The sequence below is a fragment of the Buteo buteo genome, chromosome 24 (genome assembly GCF_964188355.1).
Source record: "Buteo buteo chromosome 24, bButBut1.hap1.1, whole genome shotgun sequence".
Lineage (NCBI taxonomy): Eukaryota > Metazoa > Chordata > Aves > Accipitriformes > Accipitridae > Buteo > Buteo buteo.
In genome coordinates, this window is record NC_134194.1 from 20232873 (window position 1) to 20252378 (window position 19506).

Consider the following 19506-nt stretch of genomic DNA (forward strand, 5'->3'; position numbering starts at 1 on the left):
ATGCGAGAATGTAACCTGAGGACTTGTGTATTGAGCAAAATCAAATTATTTCTGACATACATTATCTCTTAACAACTGACAGTTGTAGATGCTTGGGCAGAAAGGGTAAGGAACAGGGATTATGAAGTCACACTTTTCCTGGGAGAACTTTCCAGCAATCAGCTGTTCCGTGATCTTCTGAGCAGGAGGTTTTGGCTGGACTGATTAAGTCTAATTTGAATGTGTAATTTTACCTAATCACTTCTTGGAACCCATTTATACTTCTGGCCTGTAGCAATGAGTTCCACAATTTACCTGTGCACTAGCCAAACATGTAGTGTCTTTTGCTTTTTTTCAAACTTGCTACCTGACCATTTCTGTGCTGCCTATTAATATGTGTATTATGAAAAATATTGCCCCTATTCACCTTCCCTCAACACTTTTAGTTTCACAGAGCACTAGCACACCCTCTGCCACTTCTTTTTTAAGCTGAAGCATCAGTCTCTATTTGTATGTAATTGTCTCCTTGTCATCCTTTTCTATGCCATTTTTGTTATTGTTTTTAAGACAGAGTGCCTTTTCCCTAAGTGTTCAAGATGTGGCTGCATCATAGACTTACACAAAATTACGATACTCTCTCATCCTCCGTTCCTTCCTTTACAATAATTAACATTTAATTGGCCTCACTGCTGCTGAGCACTGACTTAACCTTATCAAAAACATACCCATGGTGACTTTAAGTGTTCCCTCTGCAATATAATTATTAATTTGACACTCCTCATTCTGTATGTGTATTTACAGTTACATTCCCCCATGTCTACCAATTTAACCTACCTTGGGATTACCCTAGTTTTAGTTTTTGTGCAATCTTTTGCTGTGACTTTTAGATTTGACTGTCGTGAATTATTTTGTATCATTTGCTTCTTCTGTCACCTCACTCGTCACCTCTTTTTTCCAAATCACTGCTGACTGTGCAGAACAGAACAGGTTTCAACAAAGGACTTAAGGGAATCCACCAGTAATGGCTCTCCATTGTGAAAACTATTTCTTGTACTTCAAGGAGTTACTAGCCCAAGAGTAGCCCCTCCATCTTCCCTCACATCAGCTTTATTTCTCCAGATAGCTTTGGTTTAGGTCCTGGCTGAAAGATTTTCAGAAAGCTAAAAGCTGGATAATCTTGTTCCATGTGCCTGTTGACTTCTCCAAAGAACTCTTAATAGATTTACAGCTCTCTTAAGTTTCTGCAATGGAGCAAGTTGGCCCAAAAAATGGCTTCCTAAATCCTTTCAAGACCTTTAATTCTTTGATGTAGCACACTCATCCAGGTATCTAACATCTCTATTCTATAACACAGTTTCTATCAACTTAGAATTACCTTTTTTGCAGTTTTGCAGCTCAAACAACTCCCCCTTTCTAAAAGACAACGTCCATTTTGTCAATGTTCATTCTTCTGGTCATACAACAGATTTAAGCACTGGATTACATATCGTCATTAGAGGCTCAGTGACTTCATAGCTTCTGCAGAACATCCGAACAAAGAGCACGTGGCCTTAGTGACTTGTCACAGCTGAATTTATCAGTTTGCCTAAAAGCTCTTCCTATTGACTCTCTGTAGGAACCTGTTTGTCAGACACAGGCACACGTTCACTCCTGAATGTTCAGCTGTGCCAACTGAAGGCATCACTGTCTCCACTTATTCCCTACCACTTCTCCCAGAGGTCCATGTCCAGTAATCTGCCAGTGAGGCAGTGTGTCTGAGTGCTTCTTAATATGCTCCAGGCAAAAGCAGATGGGTTAAACAGTCTAATTGGCAGTTTAGGTAAATTAACCTGGCTGTTTTCCTGGAGCTAATTAGGAGACATGGAAACAAAATGCTCCATTTGCCAACTGATGGGAATGGTAACCTCTGGCAGGAGATGGGTATGATAAGCAGTGATGGGCAGTAGCTTAAATCAGCACTGAAGAATTCCAAAAATCTGGAAGAAAGCAAAGAATGGGGAACCCCTCTGACCCTTTCTGCAACACCTTACGTTATCTAGCCAACATCTGTGGGCTGGCTTTTTTACGTGTTTCTCTGACACCACAATCACATGTCCCATTTTTACTTGCTCCAGCCGGCTTCCTGCTTCTAAGAATTTTCCTGGAGCTGTTACTACTGGTTATACATCTAGTGAGTAGCCCTGTTGTAGGCCTCATCTGATCTTCCTTGACATGAATTTAAACTTAATATGTAGGACATGCTTTCCTGGGTAAGACTTCAATTTTTTTGGAGTATATTCTACTATTTTTATAAAACTCATTTTAATAAGAATGTCTTTGATACTTCCGTCCACTGTCTTAGCCACAGCATAAGCACTCAGAAATACATCCTCATCTTCCAGGAAGAAAACAATTCCTTTAGTTTCCCACCATGTACACAAGTCTCCCAGATCAATGGTGCAGTATTATCCTGAATCCTTCTGGCTGCAAACATCTGTCCACAATAAAAGAACAGAAACTGGATGCTGTAATCAGGTCGCTAAGGCAGACCAGTATTGGTAAAGCCCATGTCACCTGCAGTTACAACACAGGCTCCTCCCTGCCTCCAGGAGATTTTTTCCCTCCGTCTCTGGACTCCTGATTCATCTCTCTGAAATTCTTGTCTTTCCACTCTAACCTATGTCCTCAAGTGTCAATAAATGGATATACCCTTCTTGGCTCCTAGCTTTGCCTTGGGGAAACTCAGACTCAGAAGTCTTTCTGCCACAAGTATCCTGCCCCACAGCACATTGCACATACCTACTGCTGTCCAGGGCTGGCTCTCTCCTTCCCCTGAGGGGATGCCTGAGGATGAATTCTCTGGTACCACCTCCGGACTTGCTTTCTGCAGGAAATGGGACCCCAGCTGCACACCAGGGCAGCTGGTTGAGGCTTCAGTCACCACTGAAATATAGAGCACAAAAGCAGTGTCTGCTTTAGGAGACAACACTGGACTGTATATTTACCTAGTGCCCTTCTCTGCTCTGACCACAAAGCCAAGCAGGAGGAAAGTTCATGGAGCAGGGTGCAGAAGGGAAAACAAAGGTAAGGGCATGTGGGATGCAAAGTGGGATTGCATCAACTGGTTAAGAAACAGCGAGATTCCCCTGACAGATACCAGCTCTCACTCTCCCCAGAGAGCTTGAAAGCTGGTTGTCAGCTTCTTGCAACAGCTCTCTTCCAGTCTTAGTTAACATATCACGAGGCAGCAATCCCGCCTGACAGCCGGGCCCTCCCACAGCCCTTTCTCACAAGCCAGAGCTGCTAACCTGTCTGCTGAGAGGGCAACGAAGAAAGCCAGAGAGACCTGTGCTCTCTCCTGGCGTCCGGCAGCGATCTCAGCCACGAGATCTGTCTGACCACCTGCAGAAGCAGCGCACCGAGCGCTCCCTGAAGAAAAGCAGACACAAGTCAAGGAAAACAGCCCCGCTGCTCCCTCCTTCTGTCCCGTTTCCATCCGGCAGCTCGTCCGCAGCTCTCTTTCGAGGATCCCTCCCACCACGGCTCCCATCCCCGGGGGCTCCCATCCCCCTTCCCACCCCCAAAGCCTCCTGCAGACATCCCTCCCGGCCAGGGACACCCGGCCCTGCCGGCTGCTCCTCACCCAGGTGACTGCCTCCAGCACGGAGTAACGGGGCACCAGGCCGGGCAGGGGCTGTTGCCTTCCTCCTCTCTCCCGGCCACCCCGGGGCCGTCCATCCTGACAAGCGGGCGCTCTGAAAGCAACCAGAAAACACCAACGCCGTGAAGCCAGAAGTCAGCCCTCAGCCCCCCCCCCCCCCGCCCCCAGCAGCGCCCTGAGGGCAGGGGGACCCCCCCGCCCCCCGCCCCGCTCTCGCTGCGGGCCCCGGGGCCAGGCAGGCCGCACTCACCGCTCGGGGCTGGGGCCGCGGCCGTCGGGCGGCTCGGCGGCGCAGGCGGGGCGGGCGGGGGGCGGCCAGCAGCGGCCCAGGCCGCGGCCCAGCAGCAGCCGCCACATCCCGCCCGGCGGGCGACGGAGCGAGAGAGGGCGCGTCGCCCGGCCTGCACCATAGAGAGGACCGAGCGGTCCTGAGGGGGAGCGGCTGGGCCCGCCGGGCCTCCCGCGGGGCAGGGGGGGCGGCGGCCCCCGCACCGGACTGCGGGGAGAGCGGAGCCCCCGCGGGCTCAAGCTCCGCGGAGGGGGGTTTCAGGCGGCCCGAGCCCACCCGCCGGGCAGGGACAGACTGCACCGCCGTACCATAGAGAGGGGCTAGAGCGGCGCCCGGCGGAGAGCGAGAGCGGGAGCGGCGCGGGCGGCCCGGGAAGGGCCGTGCTGTGGGACGGGGGGGGACGGGGCTGAGGGAGGCCCGGGCCGCCTGGAGGGGCCCGCCTAGGCCCTGGGGGTCCCCGTGTGGGTCGGGGTGCCTTGTAGGCCCAGTGGGTGCCGGGGGGGGTGCGCTTGTAGGTCTGGGTGTTCTGGGGATCGCCTGTGGCTCGGGGTGGGTGTGTGTGTGTGTGATAAATCCCCCTTGGAAAGCTCAAGTAGGTGGGGGCAGCCGGTTGTGCTGCAGATCGGGGGTTTCTGTGAAGTCCCTGAGCCCGGAGAAACGCCCTGGGTGTGAGGACTTGGAAGTAGGGACCAAATTAGTAGCGGGGAGTGCTGCAGTATACCCAAACCTGAGATTGCCTGAGAAACCGTGCCTTTTCCAGACCCAGAATGGCCTGCAACAGCAGTGCAGGTGGACATTTGGGCGCCCTGCAATTGAGATGAGACAAGGAGAAATCGCATACTGCAAAATACTTTTCTTGTAGCAAGAAAGTAATTTCAGGCGTGAACAGAAACTCAGTCGCTTGATCTTTCTGTAACCAGTGATGTGATTAATTATATCTGGGAAATGGGTATAAATGCAAAACATTTGTGAATGGAAATGTGTAAAAAATGCATTAAGATGTGGTTTTGGTCTGGGTTGTGTATGAACCTGCATCCACCTCTTGTCTGCAGTCAGCCTGATTTTGTGATTGATCGTGCTCGCAGAGGCCTTCCTTGGCCAGTGTGTTTCAACCGTGTTGCAACAGGAGATGGCAGAGTTCCCGACCGAGAGCATGGCATGCCAGTGTGAGAAAAAGATATGCTTTATATTCTCCTTATCCTAGTGGTTTCCTCCAGAAGTATGAATATTGCTGCCCCTGCGCTCGTTTCAGCTGAGCAGCGTACTTTCTTTTTTATTTCTTCATTCCACAGGCACAGAAATTCTTGGTTGTTCTGGCAGTTTGTCTCTCTTTCCAGAATATGGTGTTCTCTTTGCTGGTAATTCCTGTTATGAACTGGTAGTTCTTGTTCAATATTATCCGTGTTTTATGCTTGGCTGGCTGCAAGGTTAGCTCCAAGGATGGCTTTCCAGGAGATACGTAATCACTCTCTTTCATCAGCCTAAATGCTTGCTTTAAACTACTGAATTTCTTTTGGTTTTCCATAACTTTTATTTTTTTGTAGTGTCTTATGGGACACAAATCCTTTATCCTTTTTACCCCAGATTTGGCTAAATACCTTAATTACAAAGTCATTTAGTTGTCTGGTTTAGTAAATGTGTCTGTAATTGTCTCATCTTAGTAGACTGGTATTTGCTAAGCTACTACAGTTTGTTTGGGGATGAAAATTACATGCAAAATAGAAATATCAGTATCTTCACTCCATGATCTTGCCTTAATTTTCTCGCTTATCAAGTTGATATCAGTAATTAATGCTCCAAAAACTCAAACTGCATTTGTTGGTATTGGTTCATCCAAGATCTTCTCGGCTAATCACTGTATTTTTAATGCTGTTAGTCCTAGTTTCCTTTCAAGTCCTAAGTCATCCGGTGTGTGATACTCTCTCTTTCCTGCAACTGGCAAGTCAATAGCAGAGCTAATCTGTTTTGATTCATATTGTGAGGATGCCACAGGAGTTGAACAATGTCAGTTGTGCAGTTGCTGTGCGTTTGCGTCTTTTACTCTGGAGAAGGAAAATAGCCGAATGAAGATGAGATGAGAGGGCGATTCTGAGAGATGAGGAAGGGGATTGTCCAGAGCAAGACGAAGTTGAGATAGCAAAGATCAGAGATGTAGGCTGTTGTGGAGTAATGTGGCTAAAGGAGTAAATGTCATGGCGAGAAATGACTCCAGCTATGCAGGCGGGAGGACAGTGCATTCTGTGTGAGAGCTGCTTCTTGTGTCTTCCCAGCTCAGCTAGTTTGTGTCCGTGCAGCTTGCAGTCAGAGAGTAGAAAGGACATTGAGAAGGAAGAGGCAATAAGCCATGAGGAATTGCTGCAGGTGCAGAGTGTCTTGCTACAGCATTTCTGACCGTTGGTGGTGGTCCATGCACCCCAGGAGTGCTGAGGGAGGTGGCTCATGTCATTGCAGGGCCACTTTGAAAGGTCACAGTAATCAGGAGAGGATTCTGATAACCGAAAAAGGGCAAACATCATGCGCATTCAAGAAGGGTAAGAAGAAGGAATGGGCAACTCTAAAACACTCTGTTTAGCCTGTGTCTCTGGGAGATGATGGCACACCTTCTCCTGGAAACTTTGTTTTAAGCATGTGAAGGACAAGAAGGTGTCTGGGAACAGCCAGCATGGATTTGACAAGGGCAATCATGCCTAACCAACCTGATTGCCTTCTGTGATGAGACTGGCTCAGAGAACAAGGGGAGAGCAGTGGGTGTTGTTTATCTTGACTTTAGCAAGGCCTTTGACATGGTCTCCCATATTATCATCTTACCAAATTGGTGAGGTATGGATTGGATAAATAGACTGTAAGTTGGGTGGAAAATTGCCTGGATTGTTGGGCTCAGATGATGGTCATCAGTGGGCTAGCACACAGAGTGTAAGAGAAGAGGCTGAGAAAACTTTGTTATCACACAATAATTTTAGGAAAATAAATACTTTGCTTCTTAGGGAAATAAATACTGTGCTCCTTAAGAAATAGATTTATTTTGGTGGGAAGAGGAAACCAGACTGGTTGTAGAAAGCAAGTTAAAAACAAACATTGAAGTTCTAGGAGATTATACACATTCTGAGGTCTTTTAAAACCTTGTAATTGAAAGCACTCTCTTATTCACTGGTTTAAACGCTTGTTAATGCCAGTCCCTCCTTAAAGTCCAGGCAAAATCAACATATCTCTAAGTTCTTGACTATTTCTTTGAGACATATTTGCCACTGGAACTTTATTCCCTGGGTGCTGGAGCTGTTCCCTCTTGTCTCGTACTGGTCTTTTGGTAACTTAGGTTTTCATCTGTGTTTTTCTTTTTCTGCATCTTGAGCAAAGTAACTTAGTGGAACATGCAAGCTTTGATACACAACACTTTTTTTTTTTCTAAAGCCAGAAATTTACTGCTAAAAAAACCCCACCATAGGACTTTCACCAAGTATACTCGAAACATTGTAATTACAGATGATCTAGTTTCACAGCTCACAGACAAAGAAAATGTGTTTGTTTTACTTTATTAGATTTCTTGTAATATGTTCATATGAAACCAAATGTGCATATACACACTCTGTCAATACTGCCAACTGCAATTTATTAAGTTTTATAAATTTTTTCCACTAGGTCACTGTATTGTTAACCAGACATTGAATGCAGGATCAATGCTGAAGATGGGAAGGCTAAATTTCAAAGTAAACAGTCTCATCTTTCTCTTAATAAGTTTATAAGGGGCATTTTTCAGGAAGTCTTAATTAATCATAGGCCTAAAACCTCTCTTAATGTGGTTGTATTTTTCTAACAAGAAAATAAGAAAGGGAAGGTGTTTGGGCATAAGCTGTAGCTCGCGCTGCCGTTTCAGTCTTCCCTGACTGCTGCAAAGCCCCTCAGTCAGTCATTGTAATCCAGAGCTGGAACTGGGAGCGCGTTCTGGGGATATATCTTGTTGCTTTGTGATGAACTCTGAGGCCCTGGGAGAATCTCTTGGTGTTGACAGCCCCTGACAGTAAATGTCACATGAATTCGGAGGGAGCTCAGAGCCTTCTGGTGACTGCTATGAGAAGAGACATGGTGACAGAAAACCTGATTGATGAGCCATGCCACAAGTAGAGGGAGTGCTGTGTGGTGATTGCTTATAATTGAATGGTCCACGGAAGTTATTTCTGGGTTTCCTATGAATGGTGACATACACTCCAGAAGTGTTTTCACAGGGTAGGCCTGCAGATTTTAACCCTGGTACTCAGCAACTCCCTGTTAACGCAGCGTTAACAGACTTTAAAACTTAACGGGCTGTTTTAGCTTCATGCCTAGCATAATAATGAAACAAATGACAACCAGAGATGGTCAGTCATGCAATTACCTTTAGAAATGTTCCTTTGTCAGCTTTTGCCTCCTCTTTTTAGTGCTTTCTCCTTCTGTCTCAGCTCTGTGATCTGACAACGCAGAGATGTTGATTATCAGGGTTCTTCCCGATTCTGACAATGCGCTTCTCTGACATGGGCTTGTCGCAGCCATGTTAAGCACAGCGGTGATGCTCCTGGCATTAAATGGGAATGTGAGACGTTATAGCCCACTCACCCAGCAAAGCATCTGCTCACACTGACCAATTAAATTGGCTTCTCTCTCATTAAAACCCTTGTGCAGACTCTGGTATGTCACAGATCTTTAAAATCTCCATTATGAATTCCACTTTCTTCTGGGTATTTTTAGCTTATACTTGAAGAAATGATTATTGTCTCTTGCACTTAAACATATCAATTTCAGCTCCACAGACATCTCCTCTGGGCCATATTCAAAGACCTGAGCTGACTTGAACTGCTGGATCTGTAGGGAGGATTTCAACACAGCTCTAAGCACTTGGACATTGGAGCCATGCAAGGAGGAAGAGCGAGAGAAATTCAAGCCCTCCCCCCTTCCCTTTGGTAAGTCAGGAGCACATCCCTTGCAGATTTACTTGGTTGTGCCAATTTAGTGTGATTTCTTCTGAGGGCCAGGAACCACTCAAGGAAGGCTGACAGGTTTTATCAACAGAATGGAAACTGAAGTGATAAGGTGAGAGTTATTGACCTGATAACTAACAAACAGAAAACTTCAGTGTCCCTCAAGCTAAATATTGCACTCAGCAGGTAAGTAAAAGATGGCAACAGCTGTGGTCTTGTCACTGAGTGAGAGTGTGTTTTAGTGTAGAGGAGCAGGAGGTGAACTGTGAAAACAAACACATTCAGTTTGCTACAGACTATTTCCCTCTATTACTTTTAATGAGAGCTAAACTCCAAAATGCACAATGGGACAATAATATTTTAGCTAGAAGGAACTCTTCGTACAGCTCCTAAATTCTAGACACCCGGTTGCAATTAAAATGATTGCTTGCATATTATTAATAGCTTGCCAGTAGTTTAAGGCTGTTATCAGGTGTGGGACCAATTGGTACTAGCCACTGCACAACTGAATGAAAAGTAGTGCTGTCCTTGAAGGAGCTGAGTTAACAACCTGAACCCACAATGCTCAAAGGAGTCTGAAAAATGAGAGAAATGTAAAAAGGTGAGAGGAGCTGTGTTAAAATACATCACTATAGAGGCTGGCAAGCAACATGGCTGGATTGCCATAGTCAGGTGTTAGTAAATGCTGCCTAAGTGTTTTTTTATTTATTTTAATTCAGAAATTGTAGCCTGGGGAGGGCAGATGGGAAAGGAAGTGGAGACCCCTAATGAATTATGATTTACAAGTAATGGAAACAGAAAGTACTGCAAGTACAGCAGTCTTTTGTTCCTCCCTTTTCCCCTTATATTTTTTCCCAAAAACATGCTGGGATTGCGTATGAAACCTAGCTGTTGCAAATCTTACACATCCCTTGAAATTTTTGTCTGACAGAATATGAAGGCTTCAGCAGCTGAACAAAAAGGCACGCGACAGAGCTCTTGTACGATGTCTGTCTCCCCTTTCTGGCACCCGGCCTGCTCAGTACAATTGGTAAATACAAATGGCAAGTGATCACTTCCTATTTAACTTCTGCATGCTAACTTTGTTTTTCACATGGAAGCAGTTTTGTACCTACCATGTTTGTCATTCTGCCATGTATCTTTCCTGTTTCCTGTTACAGTTTCTTTCTTTCTTTTTTTTTTTTTTTTTGAAGGCAAGGGTACCAGAACTGCACTTGGTTTTCGAGAAGCAGTTGCACAATGAATTCATACAGTGGCGAAGTCATACTTTTCTCTCCTAAGAACTCTGAACCTTTGATTTTCTTTTTTTGATTGCTGTTGAGCAATGAGGTGATGTATTCATAGAACTAGCCATTATAACATCAAGATGCATTTCCTAAATTTTGCAAACTAGTTCAGAGCCTATCACTCTGTAAAGTTAGCATTGCTTTTCATGGATAGGCAGATTATAGTTGTCAGGGCTGAAATTTATCTTCCACTTTATTATGTTGCTGCTCAGTGTCATGAGAACTTCAAGTTTTTGTAGTAAATACTATCCTAATTAATTTAGTTTTTATCAGAAATCTTCACTATTCCACCTACTTTCCAGATCACTTCTGAACACATTGTACACAATGGACCTTAATCCCCATGGGACTCCACTGATGATCATCTTCCACTGTGAAAACTCATCCTTTAGTCTTGCCTTCTTTTTCCAATATGAAACTATTGTTTAACTTTGTGATGTCCTTACCTGTAGTCCCTGGCTGTTCAGTTTATTTAAAAGCCTTTGATGAGACCTTCAGTGTCTGAGGTTTCTGGAAGCTTGGGGTGAGTTGGAAATACAGGGAAAATTTCTCTGTTATTTACATGCTTTTGATTCCTTCAAAGAATTCCAGCAGATTTAGGAGGCTCAGATTCCTTTTACAAAAGTCATGTTTACTTTTCCTTAATGTGTTACTTTTATTCATGTATTCACTAATTCTGTTCTTTACCAGAGCTTTAGCCGATATGACCAATATGGACATTAGACTTAGTGATCTGTGGTTTGTTGAATCGCCACTGGATTTATTTTTAAAAACTGATTTCTTATTAGTTACCTTCCGGTCCTTTGATAATCGCAGCAATTTTCAGCAAAAGGTTACATACTAAGGGCATTAACTCAGATGATTCATATTTAACATTCTATAAAAACCTTGTATGAATATCATCTGTTCCCAGTGATATGTTGTTATTAATTTTGTGTGGTTTGTTATCTACTCTTAACAACCTTAAATTAAGACAAGCCTTCTCTGAATGCCTTATAAACAAGATACTGGTTTCAGAGTTTCTCTGAGATTCTCCAGGTGAACAGAGATTTTTAAAAGAAGAGTTTGAGATTTTTTGCAATGGCATTATCTTTTCTGAGTGCTTCTTTCATACCTGTATAGCTCACTGGCTCTTGCAAGCTTCTTGCTCTTGATGTGTTCAAGAAGGATTTATTACATTTTTTTTATTATTTCTTTAGCAAACTGCTTCTAAACTCTTTCTTCAGTCTATGTTATTGTGCTTTTACATTTAGTCTGCCAGAATTTATGTTCTTTTTAGTTTTCCTTTTTCAGAGACAACTTCAGCTTTTTGCAGGATACCTTTTAACTTCCAACAGCCTCCCTGATCCTGCTGTTTTATGATGCTAGCTTTTTGTTTTTCTCTCAAGTCTTTTTTGACAGGTTATATGCATTTGCTTTGAGCCTCCAATATAGAATCCTGAAATAGTCTACCTGCCATCTGAAAACATTTTGCCTTTCTGGCTGCCACTCTGAGCGTTTTTTTTTAACAAATTTCCTCATTTTTTAATTCCCTTCCTCTGGAATCAAGCACAACCACTGCATTTGCCAACATTTCTTCATTTCAGAGTATGCAGTCATGAATCAGGTGAAAGGATTAAGGGTTTTGGCGTAGCCCAGTCTCTAGGAAGCCTGGAAATATCAGCCATTAACATTTCACTAATGTTGATTTCACTGATTTCATTAACTGAGAAACAGGGAAGGAAGTGGCTTGCCAGGGCCGGAGGTGGTGGGAATTCTGGCCCTGGAACATCAGCTTCTTCTCCAACCTACAGTGGACAAAATGACAGGTAATTTGGAAATTTGGGCTGATTTGACGCCACATCACTGAAGTCTGACACTAACTAGCTTGAGTGGTTTGGGGCAGACCCCATCTATGCTGTGCTGGTGGGAACCAGAGTGAGACAGCAGAGTCACGATGACAATGTCCAGTTCTCAGATTAGTGGACACAGGAATGATTCAGTATACCAAGAAGTCTGGAAGGACAGTGTGTAAATGCAAGTAGTTCTTCACTGTGATAATGCTAGAGAATTGAGAGCTTAGACTACTTCATGACTTCAGTTTGCATGTAACAAAATCTTGGATAAGGTCTGACCAAAAAAGGACTAAGACTGCAGTTGGTAGAGCCTGGTTTGGTAGCTGATTCTTTCTGGGTCTCTCCAATTACAGACTGCTCCTTGCAGTAAGTAGTAGCTGCTTACAAACAGCTCCAAAGCTGCTCTGAAACTGGTGGGGATAAGCACTCTTTGCCAAGCAGGTGCTGCACATAGCGTGTGACTAAAGCTTGCTTACCAGTGAAAAACGTTTACTCTGAGGTTGAAAGGCACCACCACTCAGCTACTGCAAAATACATTTAAAGCCAGGGTGAACCAAACAACGCCAGTTACAGTGCAACTGCTGACTAGCATTGACTGCTTAGCAACAGTGAGAGTGATATGGATACAGATGAATTGACTGTTTTCTGAGCAAGCTGGGTAGGAACAGAAGTAATTAGCTGCTAGCTGATGAAAAGGCATGCTTAATTATTAGTATAATTATAGATATAATAGACCAGGAATTATTCAGTAAAAGTAAGAAAGCCAATATGTTACAAAGAAGGTAATCGGCATGGAAGAGAAGCTGGCAGCAGTGTAAATTCTTGAGAACAAATGTAAAGAATCAAGATGATAAATCTGGAATCTTTTGGGTTTCCACTCTCTGGTGTATCAACTCAATTTAACAATAGTGTAAAGGTATACAGAGCTAACAAGGTCTGTGGCTTGTATTATTTCTGGTTTTATATAATGTTGATTTAACTGATTGTATGCCAGTGAAATTGAGCTGTATTTTCATAAATCTTAGAACCTGCACAACTTCACAAGGATCTTTGTTTTCCTTCCAGCAATACTACAGCACAACCATTTAATTCAATGGATCCTGTGGGAAGCTCAGCTATAGCTGGTTCTGATCAATATTGGTAATTGATTATAATTATTTGATAAGGCAGCACTGCTTTCCTTTGGCACCCTGAGAAGTAATTGTGACTAAGAAGCAGTCATATTAGTCAGATACCCTGCCTGGCCACTGCATCTTAAACTGTTTTCCATGCCCACTGGGGAGATGGCTGGAGATAACAGGCTGAACTGCACTAACAGAGACATTAGGAATATATTGTTAATATAGGATATGTAATCACTGAAATGGGTGATCTGGGGAAGATTTTAAGTGCATCTCTCCCAGTGTCAGAATGCACATAGGTGGTGCTGGTCCTGCTTTTGTGCCAGGGATTGGACTGGGTGCTAATGGCAGCAGCAGTGATCTGGTGTCTTCTATAAGAATCTGGAACTGAGAGGCCCAAGATGTTTACAATTTTTTCTGAAATTGTAGTAGTTTCTAAAATTGTGGCAGTGGAATGGGAGACTGTCACCAGCAGCTCTAATTTAGATTCTTTGAGTCTGAGAGTAGTGGTGCCAAATGATTACAAACCCTTTTGCCCATTGCGCTGGTTAGAAAGGAAAATCAAGATATGAAGATTTTATTGAATTACTATTTGAGGACTAATTATTAAAATGTCTTTTGATTAATGAGTTGCAAGTCAAGCTGGTTTGGCAAATAGCATTTTGATAAGGTATTTGTAAGACAGATAGTCTTAAGATGGTAAGATGAATGTAAAACACTGTAACCTTAATGATGATGTTAATGCAGAAATGATGTAAATGTGCATGAGCAATTACTGTATGAAGTCACTGGGGTACATCAGGACAAATTGAGTACAGACAAACTCTAATCAGCATCGGTGAGCACAGAATCATTGAAAACCAAAGCTGGAAGAAATCTCAGCCGATCGCTTAGTTCAGCTCCTTCTTCCACGACAGAATCAGGTCTGCTTATGATGTTCTTGGCATATGCAGAACTGTTGTTTCTCTTCCATTTTGTAGCAGACTTTTGTCTGCTACAGGACCGTTACTGGACTGATCCTGACTCTGTCACGACTGTTATTGCATGTCTCCATGGCCGCCTCTCTTTTGAGCACCTCCTGTTCTCAGCCTCTTGATTCAGGTCATGTTTTCCAGACCTCTAACCATTATTGTTATTCTTGCTGCTTAGCCTGTCAACCTTTCTTGAGGAGCAATACTTGAGACTGGATATGCCTCTGCACTGAGGTGTTATTGAGTACAGCTAAAGGACCTGCAAGATGTCTTGTAGGTAATTCTTCTGTTAATATATCTGTGTAGTGTCTTCTCTTTGCACAGGACAATAACCCTTGTTCAGCTTGTGATCTATCAGAACCTTCAGATCTTTTTTTTTTCCAGAGTGCTTTCTGCCCAGCTGATGTCTATCCTGTATTTGTGCACTTTACTCTTGCCTAAGTTAAAATGCCACACTTTTTACAATTGAGATGACTCCTATATTTATAGACAACTTGTCCAAGTTGTCAAAAGTTTTTAATACTGCTATCCCCCATGTATTTGTAGCCGCTCTTTGCAGATTTAATCTTGGCAGATTTAATAAACACACAGTCCATTCCCTCATCCAGGCTATCAATAAAATATTGAATGGAACTTATGAACAGCTGAGTAACCATTCAATTTGTCCTTTACGTTTCACAGTGAACCATTGGAAACTACTCTCAGAGTGCAGATTCCAACCTGATTTGTGTCATGACTTCAGCCAGGGAATTCTTGCACTCATGAATGTCGTGTGGGACAATGTCAGGAGCCTCAGTGACATTGAGGTATGTGGTATTGGCTGTTTCTTCCTTATCCACAAAGTCTCATCCATCGGAGAGTGAAATTAGATTGAGTCAGCTTGTTTTGTTCATGAGGAATTCATGTTGACAAGCACTCATGTCCTTATTAGTTTCTATGTGCTTAGAAATCATTCAGATTATTCCAGTGTTTTTCTTTTCCTGGGTGTTAAATTGGTATCTTAGTTGTTCTGTTTGACTTGTAGATGACTGCTAGTTGTTCCAGTTGTTTGAAGGTGTAAGAACTTTGTGGACAGTTGTGAAGGCAACAGATACAAACCTCTCACCAGGAGAAACCCTGTGCCAAATGTGAAATTCCTGTGATAAAGCACAGAGACACAAAAGGCTCTCGAGAGTGGTGGAAGGAATGTTTTAACAAAAAGAAATTATTTTCTTTCAGTCTGAGAAATTATGATGCAAATCAGCTTAATTTAAAAAAGATATTTCAGGCTAGCTTGAGAGAATTCTGAACAGTTTGAACCACAAGTCTAGCAAGTCTTGTAAAAATATGGTCATGGTCATGGTCATGTAAAAGAAAAAGTTGGGAAACCTTAATTTTGGGATGCACTGACTTCTTTGCCTATAATAGATTGGTAGTGAACATCTAAGAAAATAGAAATAGAGATTAGACTAAATTTCATAACCTTTTAACCCAGAAAGCCTGGATCTCCTCAGTAAAGTGTTTTCTGAACTCTAATATATGCTCACTGTTGACATGGGCTTATTCACAGAACAGAATGACCTTTGCACAGCTCAACAAGAAGTACGTGTGTGATAAGTTTTAGTATCTCCTGTTCAGTGCGCCCACGTGACTCTAAGTTTGATCTCACCAAAACACGGTATTATACTTTGTCTTGTAGCACTTCTGCTGGAGTGTTTGATACTGTGTGTATAGGAAGTGTATGTATATTTATATGAACACTCCAATATGTAAGTCAAGGAAGAAAGAACATGCATTGCATTAGTATGAACAATTTGCTGTTTTTCAGAAACTTTGATTTTGCCTGAATACAGTATTCTAAAGGGCAAAAAAATACCACCCAACAAACTCTTTACCTACGCTGTGTGTTAACAAGCCTTTGGGTCAGTACAGTTTCCGCTGTGCATTTTGTTATGTAGAATTATCATCATGGTCATGCCTTGAACTGTTTGGAAGATGAAACTGCTGGCAGAGGAGGGAAATCAAAAGTGTCATCAAACTCCCAAAATAGAAGCAGATATATTCCATGTTGGCTGCAGGAATTTTGAAGTGTGAGCAGGGGCCTTGTTACGACTCTTTCTTCTTTCGTCCCTTTTTTCACCATCTTCTGCAGTATAGGAACTCTTCTACTTCCTGGTCCTTTAAGCTTAAGGAGCTGTAGAAATACTCTAGAAGTCATTAGTGTGCAGGAAAATGTTCTTGCTTTCTGGTACCCTTTGGTTTTGCATGTACCCTCCACAGGCAGGTACTAACTGCAAGGTCGGAAATGTTCTTGGTGATGAAGTGGAGACACCTGTGAATGTACTGAGGACAGGGGTGCAAGGCAATGCAGTACAGATTTTATATCACAGAGGTGAGTCATTTCTTAATAGTGAGGACTTTTGAGTGTTAACTCTAGGTGACTTCCACTACAAGGCAGCTGTTAACATATTACTATGAATTGGTTTGAAAAAAAAAAATTAAAATTGCATAAGTAGATAAATTTTAAAGAGACAGAAATAATAATGACATTAAAATTGGCTGAAAGAACTGAGCTACAGTAACAATGGAACATTTTAAAAATAAATGGGTAGCTAGGAAGGGGTGTAGGGAGACATGCTGCTTGGAGATCACAGAGGCACCTAAGCTTGACAGTTTCTATGACTGCATGAAACAGAGAAACACAGCCAAGCCCCCGCTCTCTCCCAGCATATTATACTGCACAGCAATCAGGTTTAGTAACACATTGCTGAGAAAAAAACTCCCACTATTTAGTATTCATTATAGATGGCGTTTTTCAGATTGCAGCGCAGCAGTGTAAACAAGCCACACTGGAGGAACAGTGGAGAACAGCGTTTCTCCAAGCTCTGATTTATTTCTTGTTGATATTCACTAACTACAGAAACCTATGGTAGCACCAATTTTAGGAAGGGGAAGTAACTCTCAAACCACCACCATTTTCCAGTGTTCTTGCAGGAAGCCAACACAACAGGAGGCAAAACACAATTCCTGCAGTAGGACAGGCGTTTGGCTCCCTTGTGAGGCTGAAACATCTGGTAGATTTGTTTCTGTGAGTCGTTGTGGATCTGCAGGCCTGCCTGGATTCTGCCAGCTGCCTGCTTTATATTCCATTTACATTGCATTTTGTAAACCTTGTCTGCATGAGGAGGGAGCCTGTCTCCACAGACAGGGTGCTGCTGTACTGGGACACTTACATCTGTGAGCAAAAAGCTGCCTGGACAGACCAGTATCCTAAGTACCCTGAGGCTGACCAACCACTGTCAGTCCCATCCAAGTGTAGGATGACACCAGCCAGTGACATAGCACCAGAGCTGTCCTGCCTGCATGCTTGCCCTTGCAGAGAAAGGTGCATGGCCCATGCTGCATCCCAATGGGAGCTGTCCCCTCTTTTCTTCATTTGAGATCATTTCTTCCAGGTGAGCTGGATGCCAGCCACCCGGAAAAGCAACACAGCTTTTCCGTCATCCATGAATCATTAATTCCTGTAAGCCACAAGGGTGCTGAGCACTGCAGCAGAGGTGGGAGCCGTGGTGTAGGGAAATGCACATGGGCTTTCACCCCAAGCTCCCTGTGGCCTCCCCAGAGTGCGCCTAGCAGAAGAGAGGTCCAGCATGCTGAAAAAAGGCCACATCTGACAGCGCTGCTCCATATGTACTGCCTGTGTGAGTGTAGAGAACCTGTAATAACAGAAGATCTTTCCACCTCCCCTCTCTTGAATGAGTGAGTTCACATCATTCTGCTGACACAGGTGCATTCCTGCTTTTGAACATGAATCCTCTTCTGGGAGTTGCTTCTCCACATTCCCTACCTCTCTTTTACCTGTCCCTGATGCAGCCTTCTCACAAGCCCTTTTGAAAGCTTGGTGCTGGAGGTTCCTCTGCCCACCTCAACCAGCATCCAGATCCCTGCTCCCTGCAGTGCCGTGGTAGAGTCCTCCCCATGCTTCCCCTTCCAGCTGGAGGTGTTATATGTCCTCTTTCATCCAAAGCCTCCCTTTGAAAACACCTCGGTGGATACCGATCTTTTTTTTCGGAGGGATTTGTGACAGTGTATCTTAGGAGTATTTAATTTTCCCCAACAACTACCTCACAATATGTCCTGGTTTTGGCTGGGATAGAGTTAATTTTTTTCCTAGTAGCTGGTATAGTGTTATGTTTTGGATTTAGTATGAGAAGAATGTTGATAACACACTGATGTTTTCAGTTGTTGCTAAGTCGTGTTTATACTAGGTCAAGGATTTTTCAGCTTTTCATGCCCAGCCAGCAAGAAGGCTGGAGGGGCACAAGAAGTTGGGAGGGGGGACAGCCAGGACAGCTGACCCAAACTGGCCAAAGCAATATTCCATACCATGTGACATCATGTCCAGCATATAAACTGGGGGGGAGTTGGCCTGGTGGGGGGCAGATCGCTGCTTGGGAACTAACTGGGCATCGGTCGGTGAGTGATGAGCAATTGCATTGTGCATCACTTGTTTATATTCTAATTAATTTATTATTATTATTATTATTGTAATTTTATCCTTGTTATTATTATCATCATTATTATTATTTTCTTCCTTTCTGTCCTATTAAGCTGTCTTTATGTCAACCCACGAGTTTTACTTCTTTTCTGATTCTCTACCCCATCCCACTGGGTGGGGAGGTATGAGCAAGCGGCTGCTTGGTGCTTAGTTGCCGGCTGGTGTTAAACCACGACACAGTAATACCTAACTTAAAAATGGGACCTTTTCAAAAGTATGGGACCTTCTTAAAAGGAAATTAAAAGCAGCTCCTATAAGGATACAGAGGATGAGAAACTAGATAAAAACACCCTATCCGAAGCTCAAAGCAATATATCACTAAGTGAAATAGTTCTACAAGGGACCAAAAAGGCAATATTCTAACAGCAGAGTGGAAGAGAGTATTCAAAATCATGGATTTCTGAGCAAATAAAGAAACTGAAAAAAAAAAAAGAAAAAATCAAAAAAAGCATTAACTGTAAAGCTAAATCTGTAGGGCAGGCAAGGGAAAATTTTAAGGTGCAAACTCACTAAAGGAATAATAAAAATGCTAGTAAAATACTTTCAAAATTGCCAGAATCGGGTACTTTTCCAGAGTTTTGGTCAACAGATGACCAGTCTCTGAAAGGATTACTGTAAGAGAGAAAAAATGCTGTTGAAAAGTAAACCGAAGCTTTGTGTTGGTGCTCACTATGGTTGAGGGAGGTTATTGTCCCACGAGAGCCAAACTTATGGGGACAAGTGTAAGGAACTGTCTCAAATTAAATGACAATAAAATGCATTTTAGGACTAATTGATAAGATGAAGAGTCAGAAATTGCTAAGACCATATGGTAACCACTCAAGAGCTCTGGAGGAAAACAAATATGCAATTATGGAGCTACTTATAGTGTGTAACCCGTCACTTAAATCAGTCTCCCT

The 19506-nt window shown here is 43.2% G+C and overlaps 2 protein-coding genes across 15 annotated transcripts in view; one reads left to right on the forward strand and one right to left on the reverse strand.

The window, feature by feature from the left end:
- The window catches only part of DELE1 (DAP3 binding cell death enhancer 1), a 22622-nt gene extending 18412 nt beyond the window's left edge, over positions 1-4210 (reverse strand). For both annotated transcript variants that reach the window (XR_012654353.1, XM_075057074.1), the window contains exons 1-4: positions 3870-4210; positions 3602-3713; positions 3267-3387; positions 2758-2901 (exon numbers count right to left, since the gene is read on the reverse strand). Coding sequence is in view for 1 of the 2 variants with exons in the window: in XM_075057074.1 (XP_074913175.1) it covers positions 2758-2901; positions 3267-3387; positions 3602-3713; positions 3870-3976 (484 nt within the window). In the remaining variant the exon portion in view is untranslated. The remainder of the gene's footprint in view (positions 1-2757; positions 2902-3266; positions 3388-3601; positions 3714-3869) is intronic.
- Positions 4211-5365: 1155 nt separating this feature from the next.
- LOC142044125 (uncharacterized) overlaps positions 5366-19506 on the forward strand; it is a 48955-nt gene continuing 34814 nt past the window's right edge. For 11 of the 13 annotated variants that reach the window (XR_012654221.1, XR_012654222.1, XR_012654223.1 and 8 more), the window contains exons 1-3: positions 5366-8839; positions 9789-9900; positions 14752-14876. Coding sequence is in view for 2 of the 13 variants with exons in the window: in XM_075056225.1 (XP_074912326.1) it covers positions 9792-9900; positions 14752-14876 (234 nt within the window). In the remaining 11 variants the exon portion in view is untranslated. Of the gene's footprint in view, positions 8840-9788; positions 9901-12954; positions 13119-14751; positions 14877-19506 lie in introns of those variants that run through there. The other 2 variants (XM_075056223.1, XR_012654228.1) reach the window with 2 other exon arrangements.